The 15,096-nt window shown below is 44.6% G+C and overlaps 2 protein-coding genes and 1 pseudogene across 4 annotated transcripts in view; 2 read left to right on the plus strand and 1 right to left on the minus strand.

Moving 5' to 3' along the window:
• LPP (LIM domain containing preferred translocation partner in lipoma) overlaps positions 1–15,096 on the plus strand; it is a 226,376-nt gene that overhangs the window by 198,915 nt on the left and 12,365 nt on the right. For all 3 annotated transcript variants that reach the window (XM_061637614.1, XM_061637615.1, XM_061637616.1), the window contains one exon: positions 3,502–3,617. In XM_061637614.1, the coding sequence (XP_061493598.1) occupies positions 3,502–3,617 (116 nt within the window). The remainder of the gene's footprint in view (positions 1–3,501; positions 3,618–15,096) is intronic.
• TPRG1 (tumor protein p63 regulated 1) overlaps positions 1–15,096 on the plus strand; it is a 364,459-nt gene that overhangs the window by 6,436 nt on the left and 342,927 nt on the right. The window lies entirely within an intron of this gene.
• On the minus strand, positions 9,819–9,935 carry LOC133389768 (5S ribosomal RNA; annotated as a pseudogene).

Consider the following 15,096-nt stretch of genomic DNA (forward strand, 5'->3'; position numbering starts at 1 on the left):
ATGCAATGGCTGTGCTGCATGGAGCTGATAGGAGCTGTACTCCAGAAAATCCAAAACAAGGATGCCATATTAGCCAAGATTGTTGTATACATCACAAGTGTGAGGAAAAAGGTTTTTTTTGGGGGGGGTTGTTGTTATTGTTGCTGCTGCTTTCTAATCTCAGTCCACTTTCTTACTTCCCCCCTCGGTGGTGGCATGCACCCCATGCTCAAAATATGGTTTGAAGGCCTCTGATGCATCACTCTTGCTGAAGCTCAGTGGGTCTTAATTTGTTCAGTGTATAGAGAGGATGCGCACACGCTGAACCCCAGCTATTTTTACCAGCTTCGGCTGGTGGCCCAGCTACACCACTATCTGGACAGGGAGAACCTTGGTTCAGTTGTCCATGCTCTAGTAACCTCTAAATTAGATTACTGCAATGCACTCTGCGTGGGGCTGCCCTTGAAAACGGCTCGGAAACTGCAGCTCGTGCAAAATGCAGCGGCCAGACTGATTACTGGGACCAGACGGTCCGAACATATAACACCGATTCTGGCCCGCTTGCACTGGCTGCCTATATGTTTCCGGGCTCAATTCAAGGTGCTGGTTTTAACCTATAAAGCCTTGTACGGCATGGGACCACAATACCTGATACAACGCCTCTCCCGATATGAACCTACCCGTACACTACGCTCAACATCGAAGGCCCTCCTCTGGGTGCCTACTCAGAGAGAAGCCTGGAAGATGACGACAAGAAAAGGGGCCTTCTCAGTGGTGGCCCCCGAATTATGGAATATTCTTCCTGATGAGATACGCCTGGCGCCAACATTATTATCTTTCCGGTGTCAGGTAAAAACCTTCCTCTTCTCCCAGGCATTTTAGCATTTTAGCTTTCAGCATTTTTAGCATTTTAGCATTCTAACATTCCTGCATTTTAGTATTTAATATGCATTTAATATGTGTTTAATTATGTCTTAACTTTTGTATAATTAACTTATTTTAATTGATGATATGTGGTTTTTAATTGTATGTTACTGGTTTTGTTTGTTGTAAACCTCCCAGAGAGCTTCAGCTATGGGGCGGTATGTAAATGTAATAAATAAAATAAAGAAATAAATAAATAAATTTACATATTTAAAGCATTTTATCCTGCTCCTCAATTGAAATAATAATTAAAAAACCTTCCAAAGTGGCTTATAAAATTAATGATAAAACTGTCCCTGCCACCAGACGAACAATGCAAAAGACCTTACATAAAAGGAAAGGGGGTTGGGAAGGAGGACAAAAAAAGCAAACTCAAGCACTCGGTGGTTTCTCTTCTTCTTTAGTTACAGGGTTATTGTAATTGTGGGCTGGAAGGGAAAAAGTACAATAAGAGGTTTGGCTGAAAGATTCTGGTCTTTTGAGCTGCCAGAAAGGCCTGTCCCTCTCCTCTAGCCTGATGAAGTTAGCTGCTGCTAGGTGACAGTTGAGGATGGAGCCATCTACACCACCTTGAGCTCCATGATGGGAGGCAGGAAAGTGGGATATAAGTTATATGAGCCAATACAATAAAAAAGTCTGTGTTGTGTCCCTTCCTTTGTTATCTGCTTTATCTCCACCATGCCCCTTCTATGATGAGCTTCCTCCGGGCCTTGAAGACCTGGCTCTTCAGGCAGGCTTTTGGGGTGGGTTATGTTTTTACTGTTACGGTTTTAAATTTTAACGTTTTAATGTATTGTTTTTTATCTTGTACGTCGCCCAGAGTGGCTAGACAACCAGCCAGATGGGCGACTAATAAATTTAATAAATAAAATAAAAATAAATATTTGAGGGGGAGGAGGTGTTTAATTTTTCTGTACACTTCATGAGAAATATTATTATGCACCAAGCCTTGGTAACCTCTAGACTTGACTGTTGCAATGCTCTCACCATGGGGCTACCCTCGAGGTTTGCTCAGGAATTGCAGCTAGGACAGAATGCAGTGGCCTGGCTTTTGGTTCTGCGCCAGCATCTTACATTGGTGTTGAACGGTCTGCACTGGCTGCCAGTACATAACTGAGCGAGTTTATATGATTAGCGTATAATGCCCTAACTGGCCTGTGACCAGTTTACCTGAAGGACTACTTTGTCCCTTATATGCTGGCCAGATTTCTGTGATCCTCAGGAGGAGCCCTCCTGACTGACCCGCAGTTATCTCATACTGGTTTAGCTTCTGTGCGAACCAAGGCACTGGAACACTGGTCCTACTGGATCAGACAGGCATGTACAATCCTGATATTTCCCCGCTGGCTGAAAACAAATTTGTTTTGCCACGTGTTTTAATTTCAGTTCTTTTCTTCATGACTCACCAGAGTCCCGTCACCTCTTCTCGTTTTTACTTTCTTTTGCTGTCCATTGTGTGCTGGAACCTACAGCACTTTTGTCAAGGTATGAGTGTGCCAGCACCTCATTTTTTAAAAAAACCAAAAAAATACTGGTTAATTTTGATTTAGTGTTGGTCGCTTGTTCCGTATTTTATTATTTTATACTTCTAAGATTTTGAAGTTCAATTATGTTTTAATAATTTTCCTGTACACCATCTTGATAGGTTTTTTAATGAGTTTGGTGGTTTGTAAATATTCCTATAAATAAATTTTAAAAATTTGTGAGAAATACCTGGCTTATTTGTTTTATGAAAATAAAAACTATTGTAACAAAATAAATGCTCAAGATGTTGATCTCTCTCTTCTTGGAACAGGACAAATGCTTTTGACCCCCCCCCCCACAGTATCATCCCCACTCCCCTTCACGGGAAGACCTGATGTTTACATGCTGTTCCCTGCTCATTTTCCCTGTTCATCATGTTTTTGGTTTGCTTGTTGACATGGTTTGTTGCCGTAAGTTGCAATAGCAGAGTTTAGCCCTTGTGGAAGTTCCTGTGTCAAGTCGCTGTGAAAAGCATAAGCCCTGAGGCATGTTCAGTCTCTGATTATGGATTCTCTGAGGGGCCTTTCCCCATTGTGTTTTGTGTGGGATGCTTGTGTTTGCATAATCAATTATGCTCATGCTTGTGCAGGAGGAGCTCAGGATATAGAAAATCCCTTTAGGGTAAGAGAGGGAGAACACTTTCAGCTGAGAGCCACATTCCCTCCAGGTCAGCCTTCCTAGGGGCCCCATGCTAGGGGTGGATAAAGCCAAAGGCAAACATGAATGAAGCAACAGCTCTCCATGATGCTCACCTTTGTACACTGGGCCCCGTTGCAGTAACACAAGTCAGGAGCTTCTCTGTACACTCACACACCCCTCTTCATCCTCCATGCAGTCAAGGAAGAGGCATTATCAGCCTAACAACATATTCCAGCCAGGCAAAAGCCTATGAGAACAGTATGGAGCAGGGATAGAGAGGGGTTGTAGCCTGTCTAGGGTCCCAAGGGCCAGGCAAAGCAGCCTAGAGGCTGCATATTCAACCCCTTGGGCTGAGGTTCTCCACTTCTGCTTCAGGGGTATTGTGTTTCTCTGTCCCGAGTTGTTGGCTTATTCCTCCCTTTTTGACATCTATAGGTGACTTTCTGCCACCGCCACCACCTTCTGCAGAAGATCCTGGGAATCCGCCACCGCCCCCCAGTGCTTTTCTGCCCCCTCCGCCTCCTCCAGACGAGTCCTCTTTCAACATTCAGGTAAGAAAGCCTTTGTTTTGGAACCAAGGGAGGGGCAGGTTTGTTGTACTGCACGGCTGCCAGTGTGAATTTAGTGCCAATAGCGCTAGGCTCTGTACAAAGTTCAGGTCCCTCCCAGAGAGGCCATGAACATCCATAAGCTGGGGTCAGTAGGCTGAGGGATTTACGGAGGAGTAGCAAGGATGGAACCTATTACAGCATGCCCAGAAAGTAGAGGGCATTTTATACCATTGCCAATTAGTTGTGTTATACCTGAAGATTATAAGGACTATAGCCTCAGAGGGAGGCAATGGTAAACCCTCTCTGAATGCCGCTTACCATGAAATCCCTATTCAGAGGGTCGCCATAAGTCAGGATCGACTTGGAGGCAGTCCATTTCCATTTTTTAGGAGAGTTCTGAAGGCAGGGGAAGCTTGCAGCAGGCTTAGAGATGAGCTGGGATCCGTTGACTGCTTTAGCCATCCTGCCCTGTGATTCCTTAGAGCCATAAATGCTAACTGAAAGGCTAGGCTTGGTTTTCAATGTATGTGTGATACTGATTTCTGTTATCACTGTTGTTGCTAATATATATAAAAAGCTGCATAACCAAAAACTCAGGCCCCTCCCTGCCCAAAGGGACCATCTAAGGTTTCGCAGTGGACATTGCAAAAATCTATAATGTTAAAGAAAATATAAAATGTGGCCTTTACTTCTGACAAGGAGTAGCCCCATCTGTTTATTAAAATTCTTAACATCCCAATCCTTTTACTTAAGAAGTAAATTTCACTAAATTAATTTGGTGGAGCCACTCCTAGGTAAGCATGCATAGGTGTGTCTAACACCAATGACTTAAAGAAGATTAATTTATCAATTAATTTTTAATTACTGTAAACCGCCCAGAGAGCTTCGGCTATGGGGCGGTATATAAATGTAATAAATAAATAAATATAATACTGTGCAGAATTTGTGTGGTACTTTTCCAAAGTGCTGCATGTGCATGATGGCATCAAGCCTTACAGCAACAGCCCTGTAAGTCAGACCAGTTTCTCACAATTGGACATTTGAGGCTGAACGGAGGTAGGTTTGCTTACTCTCACCTAAAAGGCTCATAATTGATCTGAGATTTGATATTGGAGACTCACTCCCACTGCATAGGTTAAGCTCTGACCTGGCTCTTTAAAGAGACCTTTCTGGAGGAACATGAACTAGCAGTCAGTTCTGTGCATGGGCTGCTGCTTTGACTGCATCATGCTGATTGGTATTATGTTGATGATTTGCATTTTGATGCTCTTGGCTGCTCTGAGTTCCCCTAGTGGAAGGAAAATGTGATAGGATCATTTAAAATATAATATGCTGTGCCACGGCAGGGTGCCGGGAGAGTGGCTGGCACTGGAGACACAGAAAAGGTACACAGAAGGGCTCAGGAAAGCTTTGCTGAAGAGAAGGATATAGAAGAGGAAAATTAAGAGGTGACTGACTTGGTGAATGCTCTAAACCGGGGGGGGGGTCTTCATCCTGAGAGCCACAGTCCCTTATGGGCAACCTTCCTGGGGTCTGCATGACAGTAATGGGCAGGGCCAGCAGTTGTAATGGGCAGATGTGACTCTACACACACACACACTTCCATCCTGGCAACAAAGAAGTATTCTTTATTTATTACATTTGTATGCCGCCCCATAGCCGAAGCTCTGTGGGCGGTTTACAAAAATTAAAACATAAAAGCAAATATACGAATTTAAAAACACATATTTAAAACCAATTAAAACACATGCTAAAATGCCTGGGAAAAGAGGAAAGTCTTGACCTGGTGCCGAAAAGATAACAGTGTTGGTGCCAGGCGCCCCTTATCAGGCAGAACATTCCATCATTTGGGGGCCACCACCGAGAAGGCCCTCTCCCTTGTTGCCAGACTCCCAGCTTCCCTCAGAGTAGGCACCTGGAGAAGGGCCTTGGGTGTTGAGCGTAGTGTACGGGTGGGTTCATATCGGGAGAGGCGTTCCATCAGGTATTGTGGTCCCAAGCCGTGTAAGGCTTTATAGGTTAAAACCAGCACTTTGAATCAAGCTCAGAAACATACAGGCAGCCAATGCAAGCGGCCCAGAATCGATTTTATATGTTCGAACCGTCTGGTCCCTGTTACCAATCTGGCCGCTGCATTTTGCACAAGCTGCAGTTTCCAAACCATCTTCAAAGGCAGCTCCACATAGATGGCATTGCAGAATTATCTTTCCATTGGGTTTGAGGATCAATGTGTTAAAACAAAATCTGCATGGGAGGGCGTGTATCTGGGTGTATCTGGGCCACCAACCGAAGTTGGTAGAAGGCACTCTGTGCCACCAAGGCTACCTGAGCCTCAAGTGACAGAGATTGTTCTAGGAGAACCGCCAAGCTATGAACCTGCTCCTTCAGGGGGAGTGCAACCCCATCCAGGACAGGTTGGACATCCACCATCACAGTTCAGGAACAATCTAGCTGGGGAAAAGTGCTCAAGAGGGCATCGATTAGTACTGGTGAGTAGGTGTGACTCAGTGAGAGGAGTGTGTGTCCTGTGGCGAGAGCCTGGCTTGGACAGAGTCATGAGCTGGATAGAGATGCCTCGAATGTCGTGTTTGGGCCCTGGAGCTGAGGTACCCTGCGGTTATCTCATTTGATGGGTTTACATGGGGTGAAAAGACAGACAGAATAAGGACCTCCAAGACTCCCCAGCTGCCTCAATTGTCCTGTGATGTGTGTACCAACTTGTGTGAACTAATACTATTACTCCTACTGAAGACCTCCCTCTTTCAACAAGCCTTTTAAGTAGAGACCTTATCCCAGTCTGCATCTGTGTTGGAATTACTTTTTAAAGATGTTTTTAAACTTTTTTTTAAAAAAAAATGTTTTGTTTTAATATGTTTTCAAGTCTTTTGTTTTTTATGATGTTTTAGAGTGTTTTTACTGTTTTTGTTTGCCGCCTTGGGCTCCTGCTGGGAGGAAGGAAGGAAGGGATCTGAATTTAATAAATTAATAAACAGATAAAATATTCTTAGGGGCTGCTTCCTCACTTCCACTTCCTTCTTCTTTGCTCTCTTGGGAAAGGGGAGACATCTTCCTTTTGTGTCTCTCTCCCCCCCTCCCCCCGCAGCATGATAGTTAGTTAGAAGTAGACTCCTTCTTACCAACTATGTATTTCCTAAACAAACAGCTTTCTTCACTTTCAAGCCTAAAGTCTCGGTGTGACTAAATCCCAGGAAAGGCGTGCTGTTTCAGTGAGGAATCGCACACAGGCAAAGCTCACTCAGAACTCAGCTAACATGCGCTGTTCTTTTTATCAAGCCACATGAAGTTCCATAAAAGCCCAGTTCAGACACCGGCTGCATTCACACTGTACATTTATTCCACTATTATTCCACTTTAAACAGTCATGACTCCCCCCAAAGAATCCTGGGAAGTGTAGTTTGTGAAGGGTGCTGAGAGTTGTTAGGAGACTCCTCATCTCCTCACAGAGCTATAATTCCCAGAGTCCCCTGGGAAGAGGGATTGACTATTAAACCACTCAGGGAATTGTAGCTCTCTGAGGAAAATAGGAGCCTCCTAACAACTCTCAGCCCTCTTCACAAACCACACTTCCCAGGATTCTTTGGGGGAAGTCATGGCTGTTTAATGTGGAATAATAGTGAAATAAATGTCTGGTGTGAATGTGGCCATAGTGCTGGCTCCATCTCTCTCTCGTAGGCAAGAGATTCTTTTGATGCTGATGCTAGAGCAAATTCAGTGCTTCAAGAGGGCTGGCCTGTCTGCAGCAGCCACCGATGGATCCTGGCTCGCTATTGTAGTCACATGATTTCGGCCTCCAGAGCTGTGTCATGGATACCTGGTGTCCATGGAAACCGAAGATGTGGGTGGTGGCGGCTTCAGGCAAGGTCTGTCGGGGGCTGGAACGAAAATGCAAAGCTTATGCAGGGGGCAAGGAATGCACTCAGCTTAGGCAGGGAGAAGGGTGCTGCCCCAGTTTCATGCACTGTGCATTTCTCACTGTTCCTGTTGTACTTGGAACATAAGCATCCTTGGACTGAGTGGACTCATCCAGCCCACAATTGCAGCTGCTCTCCAAGGTTTTAGGAATGGGTTCTTACAGGGCTTGTCATGCAAACCTGGCCATGGATTTTGGGGTTGGGAAGGTGTTGATCTTCTTTACAGAGCAGCAACAACATAGGGTCATGGAAAGCTGCCTTCTACCTTTAGCTCAGTATGGTCTGCACCAACTGGCAGCAGCTCTTCAGGGTGTCAGACAAGGGTCATTCCCAGCATTACCTGAAGATGCCAGGATTGGCATGCAAAGCAAATGCTGTACCACTGAACTATGGCCCTCTCCTTACGATATAGGAAACTGCCTTCTACCTAGTCAGACCAATGGCCTAGGGAGGTGGTGGGCTGGCCAACCCTGGAGGCCTTCAAGAGGCAGCCGGACATCCGGGTATGGCTTAAGCTGGATTCCTGCACTGAGCAGGGGGTTGGACTCACCCCTTCTGTCTCACAGAATCACAGAACAGTAGCGTTGAAATATACGCTGCTTTGTGGGGTCTGCCAGAAAAGTTCATATAAATGTCATAAATATTGAGGTTGGTCTGGAAGCTTCAATTGGTGCAAAATGTGGCTCTATGTGGGGCTGCCCTTGAGGTTGATCAGGAAGTTGCAGCTGGTGCAAAATGTGGCGGTGAGACTGCTCACTGGGGCAGGGTATCGCCAACATGTCACCCTGCTGCTGAAAGAACTGCACTGGCTGCCCATTTGCTACAGGGCCAAGTTCAAGGTTCTAGTTTTGGTGTACAAAGCCCTATACAGCTCGGGACCAGGATACACGAAAGTCCGTCTTACTCCTTATATACCCAGTCGATCACTGCGCTCTGCTGGTGAGGGCCTCCTGCAGATACCATCATATCAGAAGGTCCGTTCTGCATAGCATTCATCTGTGATCCTCCTGTGATTTTGATTTCCAAGATTTCTTCAGACTGCTGCACGTGTGGTTTGGCCCCTGCCCCCACACACATTATTTTAGGGGGGAAACCTGGGACAACACTACAATATCCATTTCTCTCTGAGACACAAGTCTCTAAAGTGCACAGTTCAGCATATCCTAGAGTGCATCAATGCACATGGGGGGGGGGAGGATTTCATGTTTGAAAGATAATAATAATAATAATAATAATAATAATAATAATAATAATAATAATAATAATAATATTTAATTTGTGAGTCGCCTATCTGGCAGTTAGCCACTCTAGGCGACGTACATTAAAATGAAATAAAATACAATAATATCAAATGCAGTCACAACAGTAGATAAAATAAACACCGAACAGTCATCAATACATATATAAAACAATTATTTTAGCAGCATACGATAGATGACGAAATCATGGAGATTTACCCATCCCAAGGACCTCAAAGGCCTGTTGGAATAGCCACGTCTTCAGGGCCTTGCAGAATACATCTAGGGAAGGGGCATGTCGAAGATCACATGGGAGGGAGTTCCAGAGAGTGGGGGCCACCACAGAAAAGGCTCTCTCCCTAGTACCCACCAACCTATCTGTTTTGGTTGGCGAGATTGAGAGAAAGCCTTGTGTGGCTGATCTAGTTGGGCGGCATAATTGGTGGCGGTGGAGGCGCTCTTTCAGGTAAACTGGGCCGAAACCGTACAGGGTTTTAAAGGTTAATACCAACACCTTGAATCAGGCCCGGAAAACAACCGGCAGCCAGTGAAGATCAAATAATACTGGCGTGATGTGGTCCCGGCGGCGGCTGTTGGTAAGTAAGCGCGCCGCTGCATTCTGTATAAGTTGTAATTTCCGGGTCGTTTTCAAGGGTAACCCCACGTAGAGCGCATTACAGTAGTCCAATCGAGAGGTGACCAGGGCATGTACCACGAGCGGGAGCTGTTGAACAGGGAGGTAGGGTTGCAGCCTACGTATGCGTAGATGACTTGCATGTCAGACGGAGAGAGAAAGAGCCAGGGAACGTAAAAAGAGAAAACAGGACAGAGTTAGGAACAGAAAATATATTTGAAATGTAAAAGAGAATGAAGAGGAAATCAGAAGAGAAAAGATCCATGTTGGATGTTGCTGTTGTTATATGCCTTCAAGTCAATTACGACTTATGGCGACCCTATGAATCTTTTTTTTGGATATATTCGTGGGGTTTTCATGGTAAGAGGCATTCAGAGGTGGTTTACCATTGCCTTCCTCTAAGCAGCACCCAGTATTCCCAGGCGGTCTCCCATCCAAGTACTAACCAGGCCTGACCCTGCTTAGCTTCCAAGATCAGATGAGATCAGGCGTGTTCAGGGTAGTGTGGCCATAGACCACATTTTGGATATGTGGGCAATTTCCCCCTGCAAAAGGAGCACAAGCACTGATTCTGGTGAGGGAATAGCCCAAGGCTCAGTTCCGGGCCCAGTGGTCTTCAACATTTTTAGTGGTAACTTGGATGAGGAGGTGCAGGGAATGCTTATCATGTTTGCAGATGATACCAAATTTGGAGGGATCCAGATTGGCTGGAGCATTGGGCTGAAAACAACAGAATGAAGTTTAACAGGAATAAGTGCAAAGTTCTACACTTAGGAAAAAGAAACCAAATGCAGTTATAAGATGAGGGATACTTGGATCAAGGTGCGAAAGCAAAGAGGGAGATATATACAGATGAACAGAGGGAAAACTCTCGAAGTGCTTTGCCAGTAAAGAGCCAAAAATGGAAACTGAAGTAGTTTCATTGCTGCCCAACAGTTTCGGGTGACAGAGACCCTTTATCAAGGGCAATCTGTAAAAGCATACATATAAGCAGCATTAAAATCAATTATCAAACATACCATAAATAATAATACGTTTGTTAAAAATGAACAATTCAGTAATATGGCTACAGAAGCTCTAATCAATAAGGGAAAAGGGGTAAGTGGGATGGAACATAATGCAAACTAAAACTTCACTTTAAAACTTCACATATGAATACATAACCCCAAAATGGAAAATTCTAACATTGTACTGTTTTTGGTGCATTTGTATCAGAAACAGCTCTGCAAGAATTTTGGCTGTATGTCAATCCATATTTGTATTTGTATTTATTTTCCTTTCCAATTCCACTTATTTTAGTTGTTTTGTTTCTGATTTTAGACTGTAATGTGTCTGATGTAATGGACTTTAGTCCATGGCTAGGACGTGTGAGACCCAGGTTCAAATCTCCACTCAGTCATAAAGCTAATCCTGGGCCAATCATTGTGCCTCAGGCTAACCTACATTACAGAGTTGTTGTAAGGATAAAATGGAGAAGATGAGAGCAATATATTCCACCTGCGGCAGCAGACTAACACAGCTTCCTTTCTGGATGCTTTAAAAAGATATATAGGCCCAGCATGAGACCCAGTACAGTGTATTAGAGTGTTGGACTGCAACCTGGGAGACCAGGGTTCAAATCCTCACACAGCCATGAAGCTCACTGGGTGACCTTGGGCCAGTCACTGCCTCTCGGCCTCAGAGGAAGGCAATGGTAAAACCACCTCTGAAAACCGCTTGCCATGAAAACCCTATTAATTGGGTCGCCATAAGTTGAAATCGACTTGAAGGAAGTCCCATTTCATTTTCAAGCACAGCATAATGACCAAGAGAAGGAAAAATAAGTGTTATTTAAAGTTTAATAAGGGCATAAAGCAAAGGATCCGTTGGCCTTACTGGCTTGTGTTCAGTTCAAACACCGAGATAAACGCAAAACAAAATCAGTGCTTGCCAAAAGGGAAAAGATCAAACTGGACATGCAGAGAATTTAGTTCTTGGTTTTCAGAGGGATTATTTTATTTGGCTTGGTTTGGTTTTATGATTTTCAAAATGTCTCCTTAAAAAAAATAAAAAAGTTTTGTTTCTAAACCACAGCTAACAGTGTGCAGTTAACAGCGTGCTGTCACTTGACACAGAAGAGTTATTATTTGGCCTTGTTCTCACAGAGCGCAGCCAGCCAGTGTCTGGACTGTACCACTTTAGCCTCTAGGTGGCAGCTCATACAATGCAGTTCTCCATACAAAAACAAAAGTCTCTGCACATAGAAATCTAGCATGTCAGGGAGGAGATGAGCTCTAATTCCTCTCACATTACCCTTGTGCCATGGGAGCTGCTGCAGTGTGGATCTCTCCTGAACCTTTAAGGCAGCCTCCTCCAAACCAGGCACCCTCCAGGTTTGAAATCCACCTTCCATCAGCTCCAGAGGCCTGGAAGGTGCCAAGATGCAGAAGGCTGCTTTAAGGCAACATCAGGAGAGAGGTCTTTCCCTTCCTGTTCCCATCCCACCAGGAATGAAAGGATCTGTCAGTTTCGGTGGCTTCAGTTTCTCATTTTTTCAATCAAGTTCAGTTCTCATTTCTGTGAATTTTTGCGATTTTTTTTTTAAAAAAGCATTCATGAAAATTCTTCAGATCTTAGTGTGAATTTCTCCTAATAAACACATTAATGTATACATTTTTGCAAGCAGTTTTTCCTAACGTAATGAATTTCTGCATGCTGTTTTCACAAATATGTTCGTTTTTATGCACATTTGCCCCCGACTTTGGTTTGGGATTAGCATTGCAAAATTTGGATAAGTGTGAAATTCGAAGGATGACTACGTTTTGGCTCTCAAGTTGTTTGGGAAAGTGCAAATTTGGTAGATTCGGCTTGAAATGTGAACTGAATTTAATTACATCCCCATACCTACTAGGAAGAAAATCCCATTGTGGTCATAACTGCAAACAAGCATTTTGCAGCACTTTATTTATTAATTATTACATTTGTTGCCTTTCATCTGAGGTGGAGTATATGATTCTCTCTGCCCCATTTCATCCACAGAATGACCCTGCGAGTTCAGGTGGGCTGAGGGCCAAACTGCTTTCATTGCGGGTCTAAAGGAATGAGAAAGTAAATAATCTTAGGCATGAGGTAGGGTTATTTCAACAGGGCTACATGATATGCTTCTATCATTCTGCTCCCCCTTCGTGGTCCTCTCCTTTTTGCTAAATGAAGAAGCCCCAAATCTTGGAGCCTTTCCTCATGGGGGGATCTCACCTCTGCCCCTTACTTCACATTTATTTGTGTTTTTTTAAAGAAATGTGTAAGCCACCTTTCAGTGTAAGTTCCCAGGGTGGAGAGCATCCATAGGAGGGCAGGGGTTGCTGTTGTGCACAGGTCCTTCTTGCCGGCTTCCTGTAATGGGCATCTGGTTGGCCACTGTGAGAACAGGATGCTGGACTAGATGGCCCCCCTTTGGTCTTATCTAATGCTTTTTATTCAGCTTTCCCAAACCTGGTGCCCTTGCAATGTCTTGGACCAAAACTTCCATCAACTCTGAACATTGGCTATCTGGAGTTAAATAGCATGGGGACAGGATGGGACCCTGACGAATGCCACAGGACAGCTGCCATGGTGCCAAACAATAGCCTTCCTTGACAACTGTTTGGGAGCAGCTCTGGAGGTATGAGCAGAACCGCTGCACCTCAGTGCCCCCAACTCCCAGAAATGCTCCGGAAGGATACCTTGGTCAACGGTATCCAAAGCACCTTACCCAAAGGGGATATTTGCTACTGGGGAATAGTTGTTTAACTGGGTCCATGGAGGTCCTCTTAAGGGAACACATTGCTGCCTCTGTCAAGGAAGGCAGTGCCTCCCCCTCCGCCAGTGAAACATTGACCATTCTCTGGGCCCACCTAGTCAACCTACCCCCCACAGCTGGATCTAACAAGCCAAGATGGACCCGGGTCAAGGGGGCAGGTGGTTGGGCGCACTTCTTCAAGAAGCTTGTCCACATCCTCAGGCTGCAATAATCTAAACTGGTCCAGTATGGATGGAACTGACAGTGTTTTGGACACCTCCATTGGCCTTGTTCTAACTGTGGCATCCAATTCTGTCCGAATCTGAGTGATTTTGTCTCTGAAGTGCCTTGCAAAGTTGTTACAGGAGACTTCTGGGGGTGTCAGAACAATGCATCTGGCAACTTCACTGTCGAAGATGAAATTCTCTCTGGAAATGCCATTTTCCATAGCGACTATAATGTTGAGGTGGACGCTGCATCTAATATATTGGGACATTTTGTTGCCTGGTTTGTGATAAGTTTATTGATGACCTCCAGCAGGCACGGCTGGCGGACACTGCCCATGCCAGGAAGCCCTCCTTCTCCTCCTCCTCCTCCTCCTCCTCCTGCTCCTCCTCCAATTGTTCGGTGTGCCACCTTGCCACCAGAGAGCGTTAATTCTATTTAATGACTAATTAAACATGAATTCATACTGCATTTGGAACAGGATTAAGGTCCGCGGAGGTGGGAACCAGCAAAGAAATGGGAAGCTCTCACAGTGACCATAATTATTGATAATGAGCTCTGAGTTGTAATTTTATTAATTAAAGGAGGAGAGAAGAGGAAATATCCTCTGAAGTTGTTCCCCGTGAGCAAGATCGTTGCTCCCTGGAAGAGGTTTAATGACCTCTTTGGATGGGCCTTGATCTTCATCTCGCTCAACAAATGGGCTGCAGTGGTGGACTCAGGAAGATAATGTTCACTGGGCAGAAAAAGATCCATCACTTTTAAAATTGTATATTTAAGCGTCCCCCCTTTCTTCCACCTTCAATCCCCCCTGAATCTCTCTCTCCTGCAGCAGTTGAGGGCTTCCCCCTTGCCATGTGCCCAAGTGCATGCATGCCTGCAGATGCTTGCAGGTATAACGGTGGGTGAGTGGGGAGGGGAACACCAATTTGTTTGGACCCTTGCATTAAAAAAAAAAGAAAGTAACACCTCCCTGCAGATAGAAGATTAGCACATCAGGGAGTTTCTGATGCAATTCATGATTCTGGGTTTCTGTCTGCATGAAGCTTGAAATGGAAAGGGACATTTGGAGATGTGATTTTGCCACACACCATCTGAAGGAGTTCACCCCATTTCTACCACTTCAGAGCTGAACATAAGAACAAAATCACAGTAGAAAGCATAAGAAAGACTGAAGAAGTAGGTTCAGCTAATGTAGGATGAATCAGGAAAAGGCAAAACTGAAAATGAGAAGTGCTAGGAAGTCATAAAGAGGGAAGATAGATACAGAGGTGAAAGCACTGACCCCCCTCAGTCTGTCCTCCTTTTCACAATCTAGCATCCCCACCACTATCATGTTGCTGCCGCTTGATTCTTCTTCTTCTTCTTAAAAAGCTCAGCAGGTTGGCTGAGACTGGGGTCCAAATACTGTAGCTGAAATTTATTTATTTATTGTACTTATATACCACCCCATAGCTGAAGCTCTGAAATGTATTTATTTATTTATTTATTTATTATTGCGTTTACATCCCAACTTTGCTCCAAATTGCTCAAGATGATTCATATGATTTCCCCCCCCCTTTCCATTGTATTCTTACACCCACCCTGTGAGATAGGTCAGGCTGAGAGACTGTGTCTGGTCCATGGTCACACAGTGAGCTTCATGACTGGGTGGGGATTTGAACCTGGATCTTAATCCAACACTGTAACCCAC

This window comes from Rhineura floridana, chromosome 7 (assembly GCF_030035675.1).
Source record: "Rhineura floridana isolate rRhiFlo1 chromosome 7, rRhiFlo1.hap2, whole genome shotgun sequence".
Classification (NCBI taxonomy): domain Eukaryota; kingdom Metazoa; phylum Chordata; class Lepidosauria; order Squamata; family Rhineuridae; genus Rhineura; species Rhineura floridana.